The 22,911-nt window shown below is 41.9% G+C and overlaps 1 protein-coding gene across 1 annotated transcript in view; it reads right to left on the bottom strand.

Moving 5' to 3' along the window:
- Positions 1–22,911, bottom strand: part of LOC127427159 (glutamate receptor ionotropic, delta-1-like) — a 764,896-nt gene that overhangs the window by 49,465 nt on the left and 692,520 nt on the right. The window contains exon 14 of the mRNA XM_051674595.1: positions 13,114–13,280. Coding sequence (XP_051530555.1) covers positions 13,114–13,280 — 167 coding nt within the window. The remainder of the gene's footprint in view (positions 1–13,113; positions 13,281–22,911) is intronic.

The following is a 22,911-nucleotide window of genomic DNA, read 5'->3' as shown; positions in this document are numbered from 1 at the left end:
TTAGACAGTCCGCCAGCATCTGCTCCATTAACAAAGGGATCAATCTGTAAAGTGTAAAAACTGAACCCAAGATACAGCAATTAATGAATCAAGGCTTTGTGTGTAATTAGGAATGGCAGTTAATAATTGTATATCCATCACTCCCATTGCATTGCTAGTCATTTAGCTAATTAATTGGAGAACTTGTCATTTAAATATTTGTGAGTGGCTTTATATACCTATTGAATCTTGAAACATGTTCTTGCTTTTTCTTGAACACCTACACAAGACAATTAAATATATATCTCTTATTGTATTAGAAGCAATAACATCGCATGGGATATTTTGTCATATTCAATTTCTGCAGTCACCTCAATACATCCTCTGCACCAGACAAGCTGTAAAATTCCCCAAAGTTTTGCCAGATTGTGATAATTATGAAAATAGCTTTCACAAACTCTAGAGAGTCCCTGAACAATAGAAGCTCCAAAAGCCATACACACTTCAGTCTTTCAGATAAAAATGCAGATGAAAGAGGAGAGATGAGAATACACACAAGGGAGATTTGTCTTATACACACAGAGATATACAGTATAGAACAGTATAGTATATAATATAATAGTATTGTATAACAGAATAATATAGAATATACTGTTGTATAAAATAGAATAGAGACGTATAATATAGAATGGTATAGTTTAGAAAAATATAGTATAGTGTAGTATAGAAAATAAAAGAATAGAATAGATTATAACAGTATAGTATATAATAGTCAATAATAGTATAATATACAGTCGTATAGTATAGAAAAGTATACTGTATAGTATAGCAAAGTATACTATAATATAGTATAGTGTATAGTACTGCATAGTGTATAGTATAGTGTTTAGTTCAGTATAGTGGATTATAGCATAGTATAATATAGTATAGTACAGTACAGAAGTGTATAGTATAGTATGGTGTATGGTATAGTACAGTGTTTAGTATAGTATAGTGGATTATAGCATAGTATAATATAGTATAGTGTGGTGTATAGTATGGTGTATAGTATAGTATAATGTTTAGTATAGCGTATAGTTTAATAATAGTATAGTGTATAGTATAGTAAAAATCTAATGAATGTTGTCAGGATGACTTTTTAGGTTTTATAATTCCAATGATGTTACCTTTTAGATTATCTTTATGTCCCTATTGACAGCGACGGGTGTTGTCCATCCGGACCAACACGTGCTTGCCCTGGATCAATGGCCGAAACCTCCACAGGGCAAGCAGTACTGCCAACAACTCTAGGCAGTTGATGTGCCAATGCAGCCGCGGGCCAGTCCAGTAGCCGGCGGCTGTGTACCCGTTGCATATGGCACCCCAGTCCATCTTGGAGGCTTCTGTTGTAACCTGGAGACCTGCTCTAGGGGAACCCCTGCCCGTAGAAATGCAAGATCGGTCCAAAGGCTGAAGAGGCGGCGAGATCGGCGTGATGGTCATGCGATGTGTCCCACGGCGCCAGGCCCATCTTGGGACTCGAGTCTGAAGCCAGTGTGAAGCGGTCTCATATGCATCAACCCGAGCAGTGTGGCTGCTGCTGAGGATGCCATATGCCCCAGGAGCCACTGAAAAATTTTCAGTGTAACCGCTGTCCTCTGTCTGGTTAAGCACCGACTGTGCACGCTCATTCGTGAGGCGTGCTGTCATCAAGAGAGAAATCGAGAAAAGAGATGCTCTGAACCGGGGAGAGCTTGCTCTTTTCCCAGTTGACCCAAAGCCCCAGTCGGCAGAGGTGCCGGAGCACGAGGTCCCTGTGTGCACACAGCAACTCTCAAGACTGAGTTAGGATTAGCCAGTCGTCGAGATAGTTGAGGATGTGGACACCCACTTCCCTTAGCGGGGGAAGGGCTGCCTCTGCGACCTTCGCGAAGACACGAGGGTACAAGGACAGGCCGAAGGGGAGGACCTTGTACTGGTATGCCTGGCCTTCGAAGGCAAACCGAAACCGCCAGTCTCAGTCTCAGCCTGAGACTGGGTGACCGTTCCCGAAGGAGGAAGCCCAGCCGAAGCCTCTGCATCAGTCTGGACAAGCTCACTCTCCGATGCTGCGCTCGATAACTCATCGTCTTCCCGAGCTCCGAATGAGAAGTTGAACTCACACTGAGACGAGTCGGCAGTCTCGTGCGAGAGCCCGACCGGAACGTTGCAATGGTCATGTTCTCGCAATGAGGACATGACTCATCCACGAACAATGTCTCCGCGTGGGCAGTGCCCAGACACGTAAGGCAGCGATCGTGGCCGTCAGAAGCGGAGATAATGACCGCAACCAGGAATAACACACAAACGGAAAGACATCTTTAAAAAGACATTCCGTGTGTGCCGCTCTTTTTTTGAATGAAAATATACTATTTTAGAATATACTTTCTTATTTTCGCTTTGCCGAAGTGCCCAGGGGCGTTCTCTGCACTCCACGGGTGTAGAGGGGGAGAAGCCACTGAAATGCGCTGTAAATCCAGCAGTTTTGAGGTGCGTCTTTGGAGGGAATTGAATTCAGTGCACTGAATACAACAGCTCAGCTCTGAAGAGAAAATCTGAATGAGTGGTTGCATACCAGCTCCTTTTATACCCATATGTCTGGGGGAGTGGCATGCAAATTCCACTCGCCAATTCTCATTGGCCTTTTTTCAAAAAAGCAGAGGTGTTTGGGGCTCCCAAGTGTGACCCCTAGTGTCACTACATCGACACAACATCGAGTGAGTGACAGATAGGGAACAGCACCACCACTATTTGAAAAAGTAATTTTTTATCAAATCTAGACAAGCCCCATTTCCAGCACTCATCACTCCAACACCTTATCCTTGAGTAATCATGCTAAACTGCTAATTTTGTACTAGAAAATCACTTGCCATTATATCAAACACTGCTGAAAGCTTTTTGGTTTGTTAAATGAAACTTTACATTGTCTTTGTGTTTGTTTTTGAATTGCCACAGTATGCAATAGACTGGCATATCTTAAGGTCAATATTAGGACAAAAATGGCAAAAAAGAAACAGGAGACTCAGGGGTGCAGGCCTTATGGGAAGAATTGCAAAGAGAAAGCCACTTTTGAATCAGAAAAACAAAAATAAAAAGTTAGAGTGGGCAATGAAACACAGACATTTGACAACAGATAATTGGAAAAGAGTGTTATGGATCTTAACCCCATTGAGGTTTTGTGGGATCAGCTAGACTGTAAGGTGCGTGAGAAGTGCCCGACAAGACAGCCACATCTATGGCAAGTGCTACAGGAAGCATGGGGTGAATTGTCACCTGAGTATTTGGACAAACTGACAGTTAGAATGCCAAAGATCTGCAAAGCTGTCATTGCTGCACGTGGAGGATTTTGGGGAAACACAACAGCAGTGAAAAACATGAAAAGAAAATGCAGGAAAGCAGAATGAATGTGGCAGAAAACACAACTTGAAGTCCATTATAATATCTATAAAGACAGCCTTCATGCTTTCAATTTGGAATTAGGCACAGCTAGGCAGACCTTTTTCTCAAACATTATTAACAGCAATATAAACAACACCCGCACTCTTTTTGCTACTGTAGAGAGACTAACAAACCCCCAACACAGGTTGCCTGTGAAATGCTCTCTGACAGAAAATGCAACGAGTTTGCATCTTTTTTCATGAAGAAAATAAATTATATTAGAATGGCGATCAGACAGCACCCACCACAAAAATTTCAGAAATTAGTCACTATGTCCGATTTTGAGGAAATTGATGGCAAAACCCTGGAAGAAATAGTACAGCATCTTAAAACTTCAACCTGCTGTCTTGACACACTCCCCGCAAAATTTTTCAAAAATGTGTTTAAATGTCTGGAAAAAGATCTGTTAGAAATAGTAAATGCATCACTCCTTTCAGGCACATTTCCGAAGTCCCTGATAACTGCAGCTGACAAGCCCCTTCTTAAAAAGAACAATCTAGATAACTCAATATTGAACAACTACAGACCAATTTCAAATCTTCCTTTCATAGGCAAAATCATTGAAAAGGTTGTTTTCAATCAGTTGAACAAATTCTTAATCTCGAATGGCTACTTGGACAATTTACAGTCTAGTTTCCAACCGCATCATAGGCACAGAGACGGCGCTTATAAAGATCCTAAATGATAATCGGCTAAATACAGATTCAGGCAAAATATCAGTGCTGGTATTATTAGATCTTAGTGCTGCTTTAGACACTGTTGACCACAACATTCTCCTAGACAGATTGGAAAACTGGGTAGGGCTCTCTGGGACGGTCCTTAGCTGGGTCAGGTCATATCTAGAAGGTAGGGGTTACTATGTGAACACAGGCAAATATGAATCTGAGTGGACATCCATGACGTGTGGAGTCCCAGAAGGCTCAATACTTGCACTGCTCCTGTTCAACATGTATATGCTCCCACTAGGCCAAATTATGAAAAAGAACCAAATTGCATACCATAGCTATTTGATCAATCTAGGGCTAGATTGATACCCAGATCAACCTAGCCCTATCGCCAATTGACTATAGCCCCATGGACTCTCTGTGCCAGTGCATTGATGAAATTAACAGTTGGATGTGCCAAAACTTCCTTCAGTTAAACAATGACAAGACAGAGGTCATTGTATTTGGCAACAAAGGCGAAATTCCAATGGTGAATACATACCTTGACTCCAAGGGCCTAAGACAAAAATCAAGTATGAAATGTTGGTGTCATTTTGGAGTCAGACCTTAGTTTCAGTAGTCACATCAAAGCAATAACTAAATCAGCCTACTATCATCTAAAAAATATAGCCAGAATTAGATGTTTTGTATCCAGTCAAGACTTAGAGAAACATACATTCATCACCAGTAGGGTAGACTACTGCAATGGACTCCTAACCGGCCTTCCCAAAAAAAAACATTAGACACCTGCAGCTTATTCAGAATGCCACTCTCAGGATTCTCACCCAAACCAAAAAATCTGAGCATATTACTCCAGTCCTCAGGTCTTTACACTGGCTTCCAGTTACATTTAGAATTTATTTTAAAGTACTATTACTCATTTATAAATCGCTCAATAGCCTAGGACCTAAATACATTTCATATGCTCATTGAATATAAACCTAACAGACCTCTCAGATCATTAGAATCAAGTCAGTTTGTAATGAATGAGGCTGGTATACCTTCAGCCGACCACTAAAGGGAGCCCTCTCCTGAATACTGACACTGTACAGTTTCTTCTATGGTGACTTCCTGTTTGCATCATATAAATAGCCATGATTTTCCATTTTGCGAAGTATTGCCAGTTTCACTGCCTTACCAAGCGTTATTCTCATTGCCTGTTTATTGCCTACTTGTTATGACCATTGTGCCTGCTTTACTGGATTACCTATTTTGGATTACTGTTTTGCTCTGTTTGCCTGGTTGGACTGATTACCTGTGTAACGACTACTTTGCCTGCTTCTATGATTACGTCTCTGCCTTGTGTCTTGTATTTGTCCACACCTGCCACATTGAACGAGCCAGCGCCACGCCAGCGCCCATGCCAGCCATGGTCAATGAGCCAGAGCACATGCCTGCCATGGTCAACGAGCCAGCGCCCATGCCTGCCACAGTCAATGAGCCAGCGCCCACAGCTGCCGCAGTTAACAAGCCAGCACCCAAACCAGCCACAGTCAACAAGCCAGTGCCTACGCCTGCTGATGGGGGCTTGTTGACCGTGGCAGGCGTGGGCACTGGCTCATTGACCGTGGCTGGCATGGGCGCTGGTTCGTTAACCGTGGCAGGCATGGCCGTTGGCTCGTTGACCATGGCAGGTATGGGCTCTGGCTCATTGACCATGGCTGGCATGGGCGCTGGCATGGCACTGGCTCGTTGAATGTGGCAGGTGTGTGTGCTAGCTCATTGAACATGGCAGGTTTGGGTGCTGGCTCATTAACCGTGGCAGGCGTGGGCTCTGGCTCATTGACCGTGGCAGGCGTGGGTGCTGGCTCGTTGAGCATGGCAGGTGTGGGCACTGGCTCGCTGACCATGGCAGGCATGGGCGTTGGCTTGTTGACCGTAACGGGAAACTCTGGCTTGGCGGCCGTGACAGGGAACTCTGGTGAGGTGGCCGTGACGGGGAACTCTGGTGAGGCGGCCGTGACGGGGAACTCTGGTGAGGCGGCCACTGTAGGAGTGCCGAAATCCTCACCAGCCACTCCCACAGTGAAAGACAAACCACTCAAAAGTAAGGCAAAGTCGATATACCATTGAAGAGTCCAATCTATTCCCCCTGGTGGCATCTGGGAATAGATGGGCTTGTCTAATCCTGCATGAAAAACAACTTGAGGGATACCTCACCAAAATTCACCAGATCACATAGTTCACAGAACTCCACCACAAATTCTTCATTGGAACGCTTCCCTTGGCAGAGACACATAAGCTGAACTGCTGGGTTCATAGTAGTTCGAGTATTCTGTAACGTTCTGGCAGGCTGAAGACAGGAACAGACAAACGATGACGAAGATGATGTGGAACCCAAGTGCAGTTTATTTACAAGTGAATAAATCCAAATATGTGAATCTGAAATAACTCCAAAACAAAACATAAACATGAACTTAACTAGACTTGAATAAGATTAAGACTTGACTTGACTTGACTTGAGAAAGACTAGAATACAATGTTACTGCAATCATTACACCAGCAATGCTCGACCCAGGACTATCACAAACATGAGAGCTTAAATACAGAGACTTGGGTAAACAAGTTAAAAAGAAAACCAATGAAAATGCAAGACTGATAACAAGACAAAGAAACATGAACCAATATCAAGATAAGACTAAGGAACCAAGGAACCAATAAGAACAAAACACATGAAACATGGCGGGAACAGGAAATCACATGAAATAACATATGAACAAAAATACACAAAAACGTTACACAAAGTTAGAGTTACCAATTGGATTGGTCACTCCCCGAAAATTATCCAGAGAGCACCCTCATATTACAGAAAGGCTGGTGGGTAAACAGAGGAGACTTGAATGTCTTTTATGCTAATTACACTACTCTCAGGTGGATTCCTGAGAGTTTTGTGACATTTAATAAAGAAGCGGAAATACAACCTGAATGAAAATTTATGATCTGTTAATGAGTTAAATTTTAGTATTGTTATTTCATTTTTAATTTGGACATTTTTAATAGATTGTTGAATTTTGAATGATGATTTGTGAATTTAACCCTGTTTTGAAATATCTCCATATTTAAGCAGTTGTAGATGGTTCCATTAGCTGTGATGGTTCTCAAGTGATACTCACTGAAACAAAAGAGAATATTTCTTTACTAAAACCAAATTATAAGAGATTGCCAGAGGGAACAAAGCGGTAACCCAGTGGCAAGAGGTGATGACCCAATGACAGGTAAGACTCTCCAATGGTCAAAAGGGGGCAACCTAAGGCAGGGCATCACCACCCTGGGCACCTGCACAAGTAGGGAGGTGTGATATGGGTTAAGGAAGTGGATGGATGCTATTAGGCCAGAAGCATCGAAAGGGAGGTCTAGAGGAATCTGCTCAAAAATTGTGAGTTCCAACTGCATTTTAATAACCATATTCCTAAAATAGCTTATCACAGAGTTAAAATACTAAACATTCTGTAAATGTGCCATCAAGGGATCATACCCTGTGTAAAAGTGTATTATGTATAGACTGGTTTGGAGGTAGGCTATTGAGAGCCATCACAGACAAAGGTGTGCCTGACTTAGGAGACTGTAAGTATTAAAGAAACATTGGAATGTTTGAATGATGAATAATTAAGATTGAAAGATAATTGACTACTTTTACTTAAGCTTTTACTGAACTCATGTCCATTTTTAATACTAATGAAGAATGAGAAAAAAAACATGGTGGTGACTAAAGATTAAGACTGCTTGTTTGATTTTTGTTTTTAAGTTTATAGTTAATAATAATTTAAATAGAATTGTCTGAGAATTGGGAAAGAGAAATTAGTGAAAAGGTGAAACTGACTAATAAAAAAAAAAAATTGTCTAGACCAAATACTATCTTGTAACTTAAGTATGAAAAGCAAACTTTAAATGTGAGAACTTCACATTCATGTGCCTGTTTTATGTTCTATCTGGTCCAGTTTATGGGATCCAGAGTGTCAACATTATACATTGCCTTGATGTTTATGCTACACTATTTATGATAATTTGTCCCTTTATTATGGAAATGGTGTTTGTTAAAATTCCAGGAGTTTAACCTCTTCAAGTTTTTATGTGGTTTCATATTCCTATTCTTATGATGTTTTTAGATGAAGCTTGAGAAAATAGAAATAGGAAATAGAAAAGCTTCAGTTCAGGTGTAGGGGTTAAGTCAATAGAAGTGATTTTTAAGTACCAAAAATTTAGTTATTTTAGTTTTAAGATGAAATTGATTCCTACATTGGAAATGTGGAGAAAAAATTGTGAATAATCTTAAAATCAAAGACTGCAAAGTCTTGATATCTAAATGAAAGAAACCATGATTAATTGTTTGGAGAATTCTTTGTTTTGTTTTTGATTTTTGAGTTTAAGTATGTTTGCAGAACTGTTACCCTGCTGAAGACAAGAATGGCTGTAAAAAAAACTGAAACCGAACCTAAAGTATGAGATGGGGACTGTGACGAGGAGGAGGGCAGGGCAGGGCCGGGCCATGAGGACACACGGCCGGCCCTGAATCAGGCTAATCAACTGGGAGGGGGATAAAGACGAGCTGGAGGCACCAGTTCAAGAGAGAGAGAGACGCACTGCATGTGTGTCTTTTTGTTTATGTTTTATGTTGTTTTAAGTTCATTTATATCATTAAACCTTTATGTTCACTGTTTAGCCGGTTCCGTCCTCCTCCTTGCTCGTCCTTATACTATTACAGGGACAAATCATGGGCTTGGGTTTTCTTTGTTTACCTTTTGTTTTCTTTTGTTCCTTCCTATGTTTCCTTTCCCTCCTTTCCTATATCTGTTTCTTTATTTTGGTCTATCAATTTTCTCTCTCCTATCACTTCATAACAGGCAACACCAGGAGATGGGTGGAGCTTGACGGCCGGAGCGAACAGTATTATTGATTATCATCAGTATTTGTAATAATTTAATAGCATTACTGATAATTTGCATTACATTATTCCACTTATGCTTTTACATCATGTGTCTTATATGCATTCTTACAGCCATGTGTAAGCTTTATATAGGTTGTATGTGTAAGCTCTTACAGCCATGTGTAAGCAATGTTCCATTCTTTTATATATGAGTTGCCTTATATATGTCATGATGGCGCTGCGGATGGCCGCCTCGGTGTGGAGCACTCCTATTGTTTTGTTGTTTTTGTTTGTTTGTCCTGTGTTTAGTAATCTTTTTCCAGTCAGTTTTACCAGAGACGAACTGCTGAATATTTGACAGCTTATACCAGACAGTCGTTTCCCGTTTATTTAATACTCAGATGTTTTGCTGGACATTTTAGTCGGAGGCGTGGCTGTGTTGTTTAAACGTGCTAGGAGACACAGGCGAGGGAGACGAGCCGGTGCGCTAGTCAAACTCCGTTGGCGTGGATTTCGAACAGCCCTGCCGAGCATTCATCTTGTGAATCTCCGCTCTCTTCCTAACAAAACGGACGAACTACATCTCCTCACCCACACAAACAAAGACTTTTCAACCTCTGCTGCCTTGTGCTTCACAGAAACCTGACTGAGTGAAGCCATTCTGGACAGCGCATTACATCTGCCGGGCTTTCAGCTGTTCAGAGCAGGTTGCATGGCGGAGTTAACGGGGAAAACGAGAGGCGGTGGAACATCTTTTACATCAGTAAAAGTTGGTGTACAGATGTAACAACATTAAAAAGGATGGGCTGTCCTAATTTGGAAGCGCTCTTTATTAACTGTAAGCCTTTCTATTCGCCACGGGAGTTTTCTTCGTTTATTCTAGTGAGTGTGAATATCGCGCCAAACACGTGTTGGAATGCGGCGCTGCAACAGCTGGCTGATCAAATCACAGACACACAACAACAATACCCAGACTCAGTTATTATTATTCTTGGGGATTTTAACAAAGCAAATCTCACACGTGAACTGCCCAAATACAAACAGCACATTACATGCCCCAACAGAGACAGAAATATACTGGATCATTGCTACACAACAATAAAGGATGCATATCGCCCTGTCCCTAGAGCAGCTTTGGGACTCTCTGATCACTGTCTGATTCATCTTCTTCCAACCTACAGGCAGAAATTAAAATCAACCAAGCCAGTAGTAAGGACTGTAAAGAGATGGACCAATGAAGCAGAGCGGGAACTACAAGCCTGCTTCGATTGCATAGATTGGAGTGTTTTTGAGGCTGCAGCCACAGACCTGGACGAGCTCACAGATACTGTTACATCATATATCAGTTTCTGTGAGGATATGTGCATTCCTAATAGGACTTATTTAAAGTTCGACAACGACAAACCGTGGTTTACAGCAGAGCTCAGGCAGCTTCGTCAGGCCAAAGAGGATGCTTAAGGTGGGGATAAAGTCTTGTTCAATCAGGCCAGGAACACACTGAACAAGGAAATCAGAGTGGCTAAAAGAAGATACTCTGAGAAGCTGAAAAACAAGTTTTCAGCTAACGACCCTGCATCAGTGTGGAGTGGCATGAAACAACTCACAAATTACAGGACTCCTACCCCCAACCCTGTGGTGGACCAACAACTGGCTGATGACCTGAATGTTCTACTGCAGATTTGAAAGGCCCAATCTCACACTGCACACCCACTCTGACCTTCACTTCACACAAACACCAACACCTCCTGAAACCCCCCTCCTCCCCCCTCCTGCTACTCAACCTGCACTTAAGATCTGTGAAGATGATGTGAGCCACATCTTTCGGAAACAAAAGACGAGGAAAGCTTCAGGCCCAGATGGCGTCTCACCAGCGTGTCTTCGATCCTGTGCTAACCAGCTGGCCCCCATCTTCACACAGATCTTCAATAGATAACTGGAGCAGTGTGAAGTCCCATGCTGCTTCAAACGCTCAGTCATTATTTCTGTCCCAAAGAAACCAAAAATCACAGGACTTAATGACTACAGACCTGTCGCCCTGACGTCTGTGGTCATGAAATTATTTGAGAGACTGGTGTTGGCCCACCTGAAGAACATCACTGGACCCTTTCTAGATCCCCTTCAATTTACATATTGAGCAAACAGGTCTGTGGATGATGCAGTCAACATGGGAATGCATCATATCCTGCAACATCTGGACAGACCAGGGACATATGCAAGGATCCTTTTTGTGGACTTCAGTTTGGCTTTCAACACCATCATCCCTGCTATACTCCAGAATAAATTACACCAACTCTCTGTTCCCATGTCTATCTGTCAGTGGATTACCATCTTTCTGACGGACAGGCAGCAGCTTTTGAAATAGGGGAAACTCACTTCCAGCACCTGTACAATCAGCACTGGTGCCCTCCAGGGACCACTACTCTTCTCCCTCTACACCAATGACTGCATCGCCAAGGACCCCTCTGTCAAGCTCCTGAAGTTTGTAGACGACACCATGATGATGAGTCTACATACAGAAGGGAGGTTGAACAGCTGGCTGTCTGGTGCAGTCAAAACAACTTTGAGCTGAACACGCTCAAAATGGTGGAGATGATTGTGGACTTTAGGAGGAACACCCAAACACTGACCCCCTCACCATTCTAAACAGCACTGTGGCAGCAGTGGAGTCATTCAGGTTCCTGGGCACTACCATCTCACAGGACTGAAGTGGGAGACACACATTGACTCCATTGTGAAAAAGGCCCAGCAGAGGTTGTACTTCCTTCGCCAGTTGAGGAAGTTCAACCTGCCACAGGTACTGCTGATACAGTTCCACTTAGCAGTCATTGAGTCTGTCCTCTGCACTTCAATAACTGTCTGGTTTGGTTCAGCTATGAAATCAGACATCAGAAGACTACAAAGGACAGTTCGGACTGATGAGAGGATTATTGGTTGCCCCCTGCCCCCCCGCCCCCTTTCAAGAACTATATACTTCCAGAGTGAGGAAAAAGGCTGGAAAATTCACTCTGGACCCCACTCACCCTGCCCATTACCTTTTTGAACTGTTGCCTTCTGGCCGATGCTTCAGAGCTCTGAGCGCCAGAACCGTCAGGCACAGGAACAGTTTTTTCCCTTAGGCTATCCATCTCATGAACAGTTAAACTGCCCCATTGAGCAATAACTATGTGCAATACACAGCTTAGACTTTTTTATATTTATCCAACACATCCAACCTCTTCTGCCATTTCATTCCTCTGGGAAAAAAAAACAACAAAACAAAACAAACATTTGCACTGTACATAAAAGATTTGTATTTGCACTGTACATAACAGATAACAGATTTGCATTAGATTGCACTACGTATGTGTATGTGTGTATGTATGTATGTGTTTGTATGTACGTATGTGTATAACTATTTTTTTTATTATTATCTATGTCTTGCTGCTGTTTTTGTATAGTTTTTGTATTGTTGTACACTGGAAGCTCCTGTCACCAAGACAAATTCCTTGTATGCGTAAGCATACTTGGCAATAAAGCTGATTCTGATTCTTTGAGTTGGATGTGTGTTTTACATTATAAGGCAAGGGGAAGTTATTTAAACTGATATGGTTTGCTTAAATACACCCTGCAAATGTAATTCCTTCAGAGAAAGACTGAGGAAGATTTAGAAAGCCCCAGCATGACTGAGGGACGATTGGAAAACCATTCACCACACTTCAAATTAAAATTTAGCTTTCTCTCCTATGTCTGATAACTAAAAGAATTAATACATTTGTTATTTCTTGGCAAGTAACTGGTGTTTGGCTCCGTGATTTCACAATGAGGAAAAAGTCTTCTATTATATATATATATATATATATATATATATATATATATATATATATATATATATAAAAGCATGATACATTAAAGACAGTACAACAAATACCATACTATAATATTATATACGGGAAGTTAACATGGCATGTAATTTTACTGTCCTCATTTTTGGTCAGTCATTTTTTTTTTCTTCTATATTTGCATTACTTGGCTGGATGGCAAAAAAACACTGATTTTGCCTACAATCATACAATATCTATTTAACATGTATTCAAATTTTTGGAAAAAAGTTGGAGACAGGCATATACACACTTCTGTGAGATGAGGTCTCGGTATGGACTCCCGTGCTGCAAGGCGATGCCGTAGCCTTTGCTGCTCATACTGTTGCCGGATACAGTGATAGTGCAGTCGTCATCTGTCAGCGCCGCATACTCCACCACTGCCATATCCCACAGGAATGCATATGGCCCTTTTTTAGCCTGTGAAAAAACACAGAGATTCATTCTTAAAGATAAAGAGTGCATTTTTTTTCTGCTATCACAGCTTATAATGCAGAGACAACTACACTACAAGTCAACCATAAGTAGGTTAATTTCCCCTTGTTTTTCTAACAATACTTCCAGAATATTTGAAGGTGCAATATGTAACATATTTTTTTTGCCAATGTGTGAACGGCTTGTAACACAACTTAAAAAATGAGCCCTTCCCGCACTTCCTAGGTTGCCTATTAAAGCCTGTAGACTGATTTTCATGCGAAGGGAGCGGGTCGGTTTTGCCAGGAAAATCCAAAGGATGTGATGTTTATGCGTGCACCCGAGAGCCTTGCCTCATTGCTTCTCTTCCGCTATTCAACAGTGACAACAAGCTGCAGCGCTAGGTAACGTTATCTTAGAGATGAAATCCAGCAAACATCTGGCTCCCAGCACAACACCGACTCCTACACAAACTCAGAGTAAGTCAAAAAACAAAACAAAAAACATTTATCTACTGAATCCCATCTGGCTAAGCAGGAACGTGATCGTGGTCGAGTGAAAACTAGAGTGAACATCGGCAGGGCATTTGATTCCTGGAGGGACCTTCGTTCGGTTTTGGGGATCAAAACCGACCCTGAATTGGTGTTCTTCTTATTGGACAGGTAAGCTTACATAACTGCAAAGCATGTGAAATATAGTGCCATAAGGACTGATCTGTGTAATTTTAGCTAACTTGCCTGCTAATGCTGACAAATTGCAAACTACCTTACTTCGTAACTTTCAAATAATTTCAACAATCTTTTCTTTATACTAAAAGTCAGGTATACAGGATGAATTTAAGCAAATTCGCTGGTTTCTTGATCGTAGTACAACATATGACATACAAAACATACAATAGTGCAACATAACAGTGCAACAGTAAACTGTCTGGTATAGTTCAGTAGTATGTAGCTGTATGTGTGTATCAGTATGCTATGTTAGTTGATAATAGTTTTAGTTTAGTCTCAAAGTTTGTAGTAAAAAAATCATAACTGTGTAATTTTAATTATGCTACCTCATCTGTCAGCATGATGTTGGTGAGTCACGTTCAGTCCCTTTGTATGTTACGTCATTGTTTTGGATGCTCACTCGCGTCCCTATGGAGTGTGTGCATGAGCACGAGCAACAGGTAGCTGGCTGCAGTTCACTTAACGGCCACAGGTGTCATTAATATCAAGGGTTTCTGAATCTTACATACTGCACCTTTAAAAAAGAAAAGTGAAAAAGATTTGTTTTATTTCTTTATTATTTCTAATAATTTTATTTGTCTATTTGTTTCTACCAAACATTTTATAACACACTATAAGAAATGTCAGAATGTTTATCTTATCCTTTATCTTATTATTATTATTATTATTATTTTTTTTTTTTTTTTTTTTTTTTAAAGAAATAACTTTATCTTTCTTCCACCCCATTGGTAAATTATGTATTATCATTATTAATTGGTTAATCATTATTTTTCATAAGCTTCATACATTCGGTTTGGCACTTTGACCACACAGACAATGTCAATGGTATGACCTATTTTAGGGGTGGCTGCAATTAAAAACGTAAAATTAAACAGAGCTATAGAAATATACTGTATGTTCATGTTTAAAACGGAAGCTTCCAAGTATGTGTACTTTTTACAATTCTGATTTACATTAAAAACAGAGTTGTAAAAGCCTGTCCATTAAAATAAAACTGTCAAATAACCTGTCAAATTCAATTGATAATTTTAATTATCAATTGCACTTACTGTCAATTCACAAAAAACTTGACATTTTTTCAATAACCCTTTAAATGTTGAGATGTTTAAATGTTTAAATTGTTAAGAACTGTGTTTGTATCAGTACTGCTGTGACTGCTTTAGTACTGCTATTTATAATTGAAATACACTTGTGAAGTATAGTCTAACTGGAGCACCATTGTGATACTGGGATTAGTTGTCTGATTGACTAACTGATTGAGTTAATGAATGGCCCTCATTAACCTATTAAAAATAATCACTAGGGGAGTCCATTTCCAGCTGTATTTAATTCCAGGACCCAAACAGATTGGTTGTCTAAGTGTGCTTTCTTATTTGTAATTTGTCAGCGCTGTTTTAAATGTGAATGTTTTGCATGTTTATCCTAACCTTGATGAAAGTGTATGCGGCAGTTTTTTATTTAATTTTATTTTTATTTATTTTATTTTTTTTATTACTTTTAAATTCAAATAAAGGTTTTTTTTTTTTTTTTTTTTTTTTTATCGCAACTGTTGCTGGATACCTCTGCTTCGTTCCTGTTGATTTAATCCATGCATCTTGTGAGTGGGTAAAGTTGCACCAGATCTGCTCTTGCAACAGTTACTTTTTACAGTACACATACCCCCAATGTATGCAGATGTTAATATTTAAATTGAAAAAGGAGTTACATTTTGGTCTGTTTTTCACCCCAAACTGTCATATCGCTTCAGGAGACATGGATTAAACCACTGGAGTCGTATGGATTAACGCTGCCTTTATACCATTATTGAAGCTTGAAAGTGTTTGATCCTATTGAATTGCATCTCCATCAAGATATCTTTATTTGTGTTCCGCAAAAGAAAGTCATACGAGCTAGAGACGGCATTAAGGTGAGTAAATGATGAGCATCGTCATTTATGGTGATTTTTAAGGGGTTATTGGTGTAGGGCTTTACTGGTTGTTTAGATCAGTGTTACTATCAGAAATAATAATTATTTCTGTAGTTATTAATCAATATTTAAATTAATTAATTGGATCTAACTCATTAAAACCTCATATAGGACTCCAGTAAATGTAGTGTGCTACGTTTAGGAGCAAGTTTGGTTATTAGCAATCATTAATAATTATCAAAGATAATTATTAATTATTAAAATCAATAGAACATTGATGAGAATCAATGTTAGCTTTTTTTTTAATCCTTTAAAATCAACACTTATCAATTGTTAACATCGATGAAACATTAAAATTAACACTAGCTTATTGATCATTCTAATTCAATCAAAGATAATTATCAATTATCAAAAATCAATAGAATATTAATAAGGATTAACATTGACGGGGCACCACCCTGAAATCAGGGACTAATAACCGAATATTAAAACAGTCTCAATATTAGATTGTTTTCTTAGGAAAATCGACATCCGAAGAATATCGATTTTCGAATAAAAAAACAATGAATGAAGGTTTGAATCCGAGCACTGACATCCCGTCAGCACGACACAGGCGTATGCAAAACAAACCAAAACACTTCTCTTTGTAATATAAACAAAGTTTATTTATGCAGTAATATCAATTAATAATTAATACAATGCAGTCAATAAACTTCCGACTTACAACTACAAACTAAACAGTGATATGATTAGATATGGAAATAAAAATAATCCTATAACACATAAGGTGTGTGTGTGACAGTGTGTGTGTGTGTGTGTGTCAGTGTGGTTAGTGAGAGAGAGAGAGATGATTAAGTGACAGCCCGAAAGCTGATTTCGCGATAGCTGGAGATAAAGCAGCCGTGTTCATCACTCAGAGACGCGGTTTTACGAGCGGGCTCGTAAAAGTCCCTTGTTATTTGACTCTTTAATGGATGAACTCAGTTGCTGTCTCACCCGCGATGGCGAAAATGCACAACAGTCCAATTTGGTTGGACCATAATACAGCAAAACAAATTCGTGATAATTAATACCCTGAGTATTAATAATGAGCGGACATGGCGGTCCGTAAACTGTACAAGCAAAAACCTTGAAACACAAGAATAACACACTATAATATTCTATCTCTGCCCAAACGTAACCTCTTACTTGAATCGCATGAGGACACAGGTAGAATGTGTTTTCCTCCGTCCTTTAACTCTGACCCGGTTTCTTGAGGCTCGTGTGATGACGAGAGCCGTTTCCTCGCGCTGTCGGCGGCCGGTACGGCTGTTGATTCTCAGAGGGCGGTACGGCTGTTGATTCTCGGCGGGCTGGCGGAGAACTCAGAAATGTCGACTTGATTGAAGATGGAAGAGAAATCTTTAATCTCTTCACTTATGTAGGCCAACGGATGAAGATGCGAATTGCTCGGCGGTCTCCTTCGGATCCGTCAGAGTGTTCGGTTGAACACAGAGTAATCTCAACTCGTCCAGCGAGATGGAGATTGTATGGCTACAGTTTCAAGTCGGACATTACTTCCTTATGCCACGAGGCTGCACCGGAGAGCAGCAAAAAGCTACGTCCGTATTCGGTGAACTAAGTTGCTGGAAGCCACTTTGGAAGCATTTCAGAATTATTTGAAGTCCTGATGATGTCATGTTTGAGGGACGTTCTGTTGTGTGCCTCATCCAATAGGAGTTGAGAGCTCGATCCTTTAGAGGGCAAGGCTTCATGGATCTGTAGTCTGTTTTGGACTCCCTTTGTTTGATTTTGGCGCGATTTTTATCAGTAAGATTTACGACTTAGAAGGTGGGGGCTTAAGTTATGTTTTTATGACTGTGTTAGGCCTGCCTTTGTCTTCTATCTGAATACATGAGGCCCAACATTGGCATTGCATTCTAACCTTTTATGACTGCTACCTTTAAAAAGTATTGCAACAGACCATTGTTCTCTAAACTATATCCTTAAACGTTACTGAAGGAAAATTGGAACCTTTCTAAACAGTATTTATTGTCAAAGTGCTATGTCATTAAAAGCATACTCTAGAGACAGATCTTCACTGATCTGAGTTCTGTCTGTGTCAAAGGGGCTCAATTGATCTAAACGTACTCTAATTGGCCCATCCACAGGATTTCACATTCTGAACTTGTATGCACTCGAAAACGTTTCTCCTCTACTATAGTACTTCCATGTTGTAATGTGTGTCCAAAGATGAGATCCACACAATCCATTTGTCATTAAATAATGTTTCTTTTAATATCCTTTCTGTTCTGTACAGTCAGCTGTACATTTAATTCTAATCAAATCAAATCAAATCACTTTATCGTCACACAGCCATATACACAAGTGCAATGGTGTGTGAAATTCTTGGGTGCAGTTCCGATCAACATAGCAGTCGTGACAGTGATGAGACATATACTAATTTACAATAACATCAAATTAACACAACACAATTTAAACATCTGTTATACACATAATTACACTCAACAATATACAAATAATAACATACACTGTACAGTATACAATACACGTTTTTTTTTTTTTTTTTACTATATAGATACACATTATTCAATACAAATTAAAAATAAAAATATATAAAAAAAGTATATATATATATATATATATATATATATATATATATATATATATATAGAATGTACAGTATTGTACTGTATTGACATTCAGGCTGTCGGTTGATAGTCAGTTGTTAAGAGAGAACATAATATAATAATAATAATATAATTTATGACAGTCCGGTGTGAGATATAAGAGTAAGGGTAATAAAGTGCAGTGCTGATGTATTTTGATCATGGGAGATCAAGAGTTCAGAAGTCTGATTGCTTGGGGGAAGAAGCTATCATGGAGTCGGCTGGTGCGGGTCCTGATGCTGCGATACCGCCTACCTGATGGTAGCAGTGAGAACAGCCCATGGCTCGGGTGGCTGGAGTCTCTGATGATCCTCCGAGCTTTTTTCACACACCGCCTTGTATATATTTCCTGGAGGGAGGGAAGCTCACCTCTGATGATGTGTCTGGCAGTTCGCACCACCCTTTGCAGTGCTTTGCGGTTGTGGGTGGTGCTATTGCCGTACCAGGCGGAGATACAGCCAGTCAGGATGCTCTCTACAGTGCAGGTGTAGAACCATGCGAAGATGTGGCGGTTCATTCCAAACTTCCTCAGCCGTCTCAGGAAGAAGAGGCGCTGATGAGCCTTCTTCACAACGACTTCAGTGTGGATGGACCATGTGAGTTCCTCAGTGATGTGGAACTTGAAGCTGCTGACTCTCTCCACTGGTGCTCCATTGATGGTGATGGGACTGTGTTCTCTGTCTTTTCTTCTGAAGTCCACCACAAGCTCCTTTGTCTTACTGACGTTGAGGGAGAGGTTGTGCTCCTGACACCAGTGTGTCAGGGTGTGCACCTCCTCTATGTAGGCTGTTTCATCATTGTCAGTGATCAGACCTACCACCGTCGTGTCATCAGCAAACTTAATGATGGCATTGGAGCTATGTGTTGCCACACAGTCATGTGTGTACAAGGAATACAGTAGTGGGCTGAGAACACAGCCCTGTGGGGCTCCATTGTTGAGGGGTTAGTGATGAGGAGATGTTGCTGCCCATTCTAACCACCTGGTGTCTGCTTGACAGGAAGTCCAGGATCCAGCTGCACAGCGAGCTGTTTAAGCCCAGAGCCCGGAGTTTCTCATTTAGCTTGGAGGGCACTATGGTGTTGAATGCTGAGCTGTAGTCTACAAACAGCATTCTCACATAAGTGTTCTTTTTTTCCAGGTGGGAGAGAGCAGTGTGTATTGTAGATGCAATGGCATCATCAGTGGAGCGATTGTTGCGGTAAGCAAACTGCAATGGGTCAAGATTGAGTGGCAATACAGAGCAGATGTAATCTCTGATTAGTCTCTCAAAACATTTGTTGATGATGGGGGTCAGAGCAACAGGACACCAGTCATTTAAACAAGTTATTTTTGATTGTTTTGGTACAGGCACAATGGTGGATGTTTTAAAGCATATGGGGACTACAGACAAAGAGAGGGAAAGGTTGAAAATGTCCGTAAAAACACCAGCCAGCTGGTTTGCGCACGCTCTGATGACGCGGCCGGGAATGCCGTCTGGGCCCGCGGCTTTGCGGATATTCACCCGTCGGAATTATCGGGTTACATCCGCTACAGAGACGGAGAGTGAACTAACCTCTGTAGCTTCAGCCGCGAGAGCTCTCTCCGCGAGGGTGGTGTTATTTCCCTCGAAATGAGCATAAAAAGTATTTAGCTCATCCGGTAGAGAGGCAGCGGTGTTCATGGCGGAGTTTTTATTCCCTTTAAAGTCCGTGATGATGTTAATTCCCTGCCACATGCTTCTAGAGTTGGTGGTGTTAAACTGTCCTTCAGTCTTGCTCCTGTACTGGCGTTTTGCGGTTCTGATAGTTTTTCGGAGGGCATAACTGGCTTGTTTATGCTCCTCTGCGATCCCGGAATTGAAAGCGGAGGTCCGCACATTAAGTCGCTATTGATCCATGGTTTCTGATTCGGATAGATCCGTATTGTCCTGGTCGGAATCACTTCCTCTACGCACGTTCTGATGAAACACATTACGCTATCAGCGTAAAGCTTGATGTCGTCATCAGAGGCGGACCGGAACATCTCCCAGTCCGTGTGATCAAAATAGTCCTGTAGCGTAGAATCTGATTGGTCCGAGCAGCACTGGATCGTTCTGAGGGTGGGTGCTTCCTGTTTCAATTTCTGCCTGTAAGCGGGCAGAAGCAGAATGGAAGAGTGGTCCGATTTGCCAAATGGTGGGCGGGGGAGGGATTTGTAGCCATCCCGGAACGGAGAGTAGCAATGGTCCAAAACCCGGTCCCCTCGTGTGTTGAAACTAATGTGCTGATGATATTTTGGTGCGACTGATTTTAAACTGGCTTTATTAAAGTCCCCGGTCACAATGAACGCAGCCTCAGGGTGCGCGGTTTCCTGCTCACTTATTCTCCCATATTGTTCGAATATGAAAATGACAAAAATTAATGAATAAATTGTAAAACAAAATTTAATAAACTAGAAGGTCCCATGTATAGGTTAACTGATTTTAGCTGAGAGAGAATTTATTATATATGTAAGCAAATTTGACATAACTGAAATATACCGTCCTGGTTACTTGCGTAACCTCCATTCCCTGATGGAGGGAACAAGACGTTGTGTCAATATAGTGACAATAGGGGTCACTCTTGGGAGCCCGAGACACCTCTGGTCTTTGATAAAAGGCCAATGAAAATTGGCGAGTGGTATTTGCATACCACTCCCCCGGACATACGGGTATAAAAGGAGCTGGTATGCTACCACTCATTCAGGTTTTATGCTGAGGAGCCGAGACAAGGTCCCGGCCATTTAGCGGGTAGTTCAGCGTTGTGGCAGGAGGGACAAAACGTCTCGTTCCCTTCATCAGGGAACGGAGGTTATGCAAGTAACCAGGACGTTCCCTATCTATCACTCACTCGACGTTGTGTCGATGTAGTGTCACTAGGGGTCCCTATACAAAACGCTGCAACTGGCCGAACTGTGTTACGTGAACTGGCGGTGTGTGACGGGCAGACCACTGTGTGCCTCGTAGCCAGCGCACCAGGCCGACACGTAACCTCCCCCAAAACTGTTATGAGTGTCGAACGGCCCTTTGGGACAAGTCGACTACCCAAAAGATAGAGACGGGCTAGTCCAGTCGTGGCCTCTTATCCCCCTTTTTTTTCACTCCCCAAAAAAAGGGGGATTAACCGACTGAGCCGACCAGGTCTAGTCGGGGTGGTGTCCCTCCCAAGGGGAGGACACCGCGGAGACCACACCCCTCCCAGAGGGGGGGTATTTAAGTGGAAATACTTCACATGGTCTTGCCAAGCTATGTCGGAAATATGCCATGTGGAGATGTCCCACGGTAGGTCCTACCCTACAAGGGAGGAGTTACTAAAAGCATGGAGACTGGGGCAGAGGGACCTCTTCCCAAGGAAGACGCAGTTTGCTGACACGAAAACGAATTTGTGGAAGATATATGTCGCATGGGGTTACCTACGGGGAACTGCCACATGCGGAGCACCTACCCCAGTACAGGACTTTAGTTAGCATGTGTAGTAGGCCAGCAGCGAGTCTCTCCAAAAACTCATCTGCCACAGGGCTTGGAGGAAATTAACCAGGGAACAGAGTTTTTGAACACTACTGGGAGTTAACGGCACACATCTTCAGCTCAGGGGAGGTGAAAGGCGCTATGCACAAGCGATACACCAGGCCAGCTGTCCCGGACTTACCTGCTTGTGCGTGCCACTACACGGCATGTAACCAGTTCCACTTGGAGGTTGTAGAACCTCGCAAAGGTGTTAGGTGTTGCCCAGCCCACTGCTCTGCAAATGTCAGTTAGAGAGGTGCCACTGGTCAAGGCCCAGGAGGCTGCAACACCCCTGGTAGAATGGGCCCGTAGCCCTACCGGGGGCAGCACATCCTGGGCGTGATATGCCATAGTTATGGCGTCAATGAGCCAGTGGGCGATCCTCTGCTTGGAGACAGCACTTCCTTTCTGCTGTCCACCAAAGCAGACAAAGAGCTGCTCAGACACTCTAAAGCTCTGCGTGTGATCCAAATAGATGCGTAAAGCGCGCACAGGACACAGCAACGTCAGGGCTGGATCTGCTTCCTCCTGGGGCAGCGCTTGCAGGTTCACCACCTGGTTCCTAAAAGGGGCCGTGGGAACCTTGGGCACATAGCCCGGTCAGGGTCTCAGGATCACGTGAGAGTAGCCCGGACCGAACCCCAGGCACATTTCATGACATAGAATGCTTGCAGGTCTCCTACCCTCTTGATGGAGGTGAGCGCAGTCAGGAGGACAGTCTTCAAGGAGAGCGCCTTAAGCTCAGCTGACTGCAAAGGCTCAAAGGGGGCTCTCTGTACACCCTGAAGAACTACAGAGAGGTCCCATGAGGGAACGAGGCACGGTCTGAAG

Source organism: Myxocyprinus asiaticus, chromosome 36, assembly GCF_019703515.2.
Source record: "Myxocyprinus asiaticus isolate MX2 ecotype Aquarium Trade chromosome 36, UBuf_Myxa_2, whole genome shotgun sequence".
Lineage (NCBI taxonomy): Eukaryota > Metazoa > Chordata > Actinopteri > Cypriniformes > Catostomidae > Myxocyprinus > Myxocyprinus asiaticus.
Note: the sequence above shows the minus strand (reverse complement) of the source record. Positions and strands in the feature narration are given on the sequence as shown.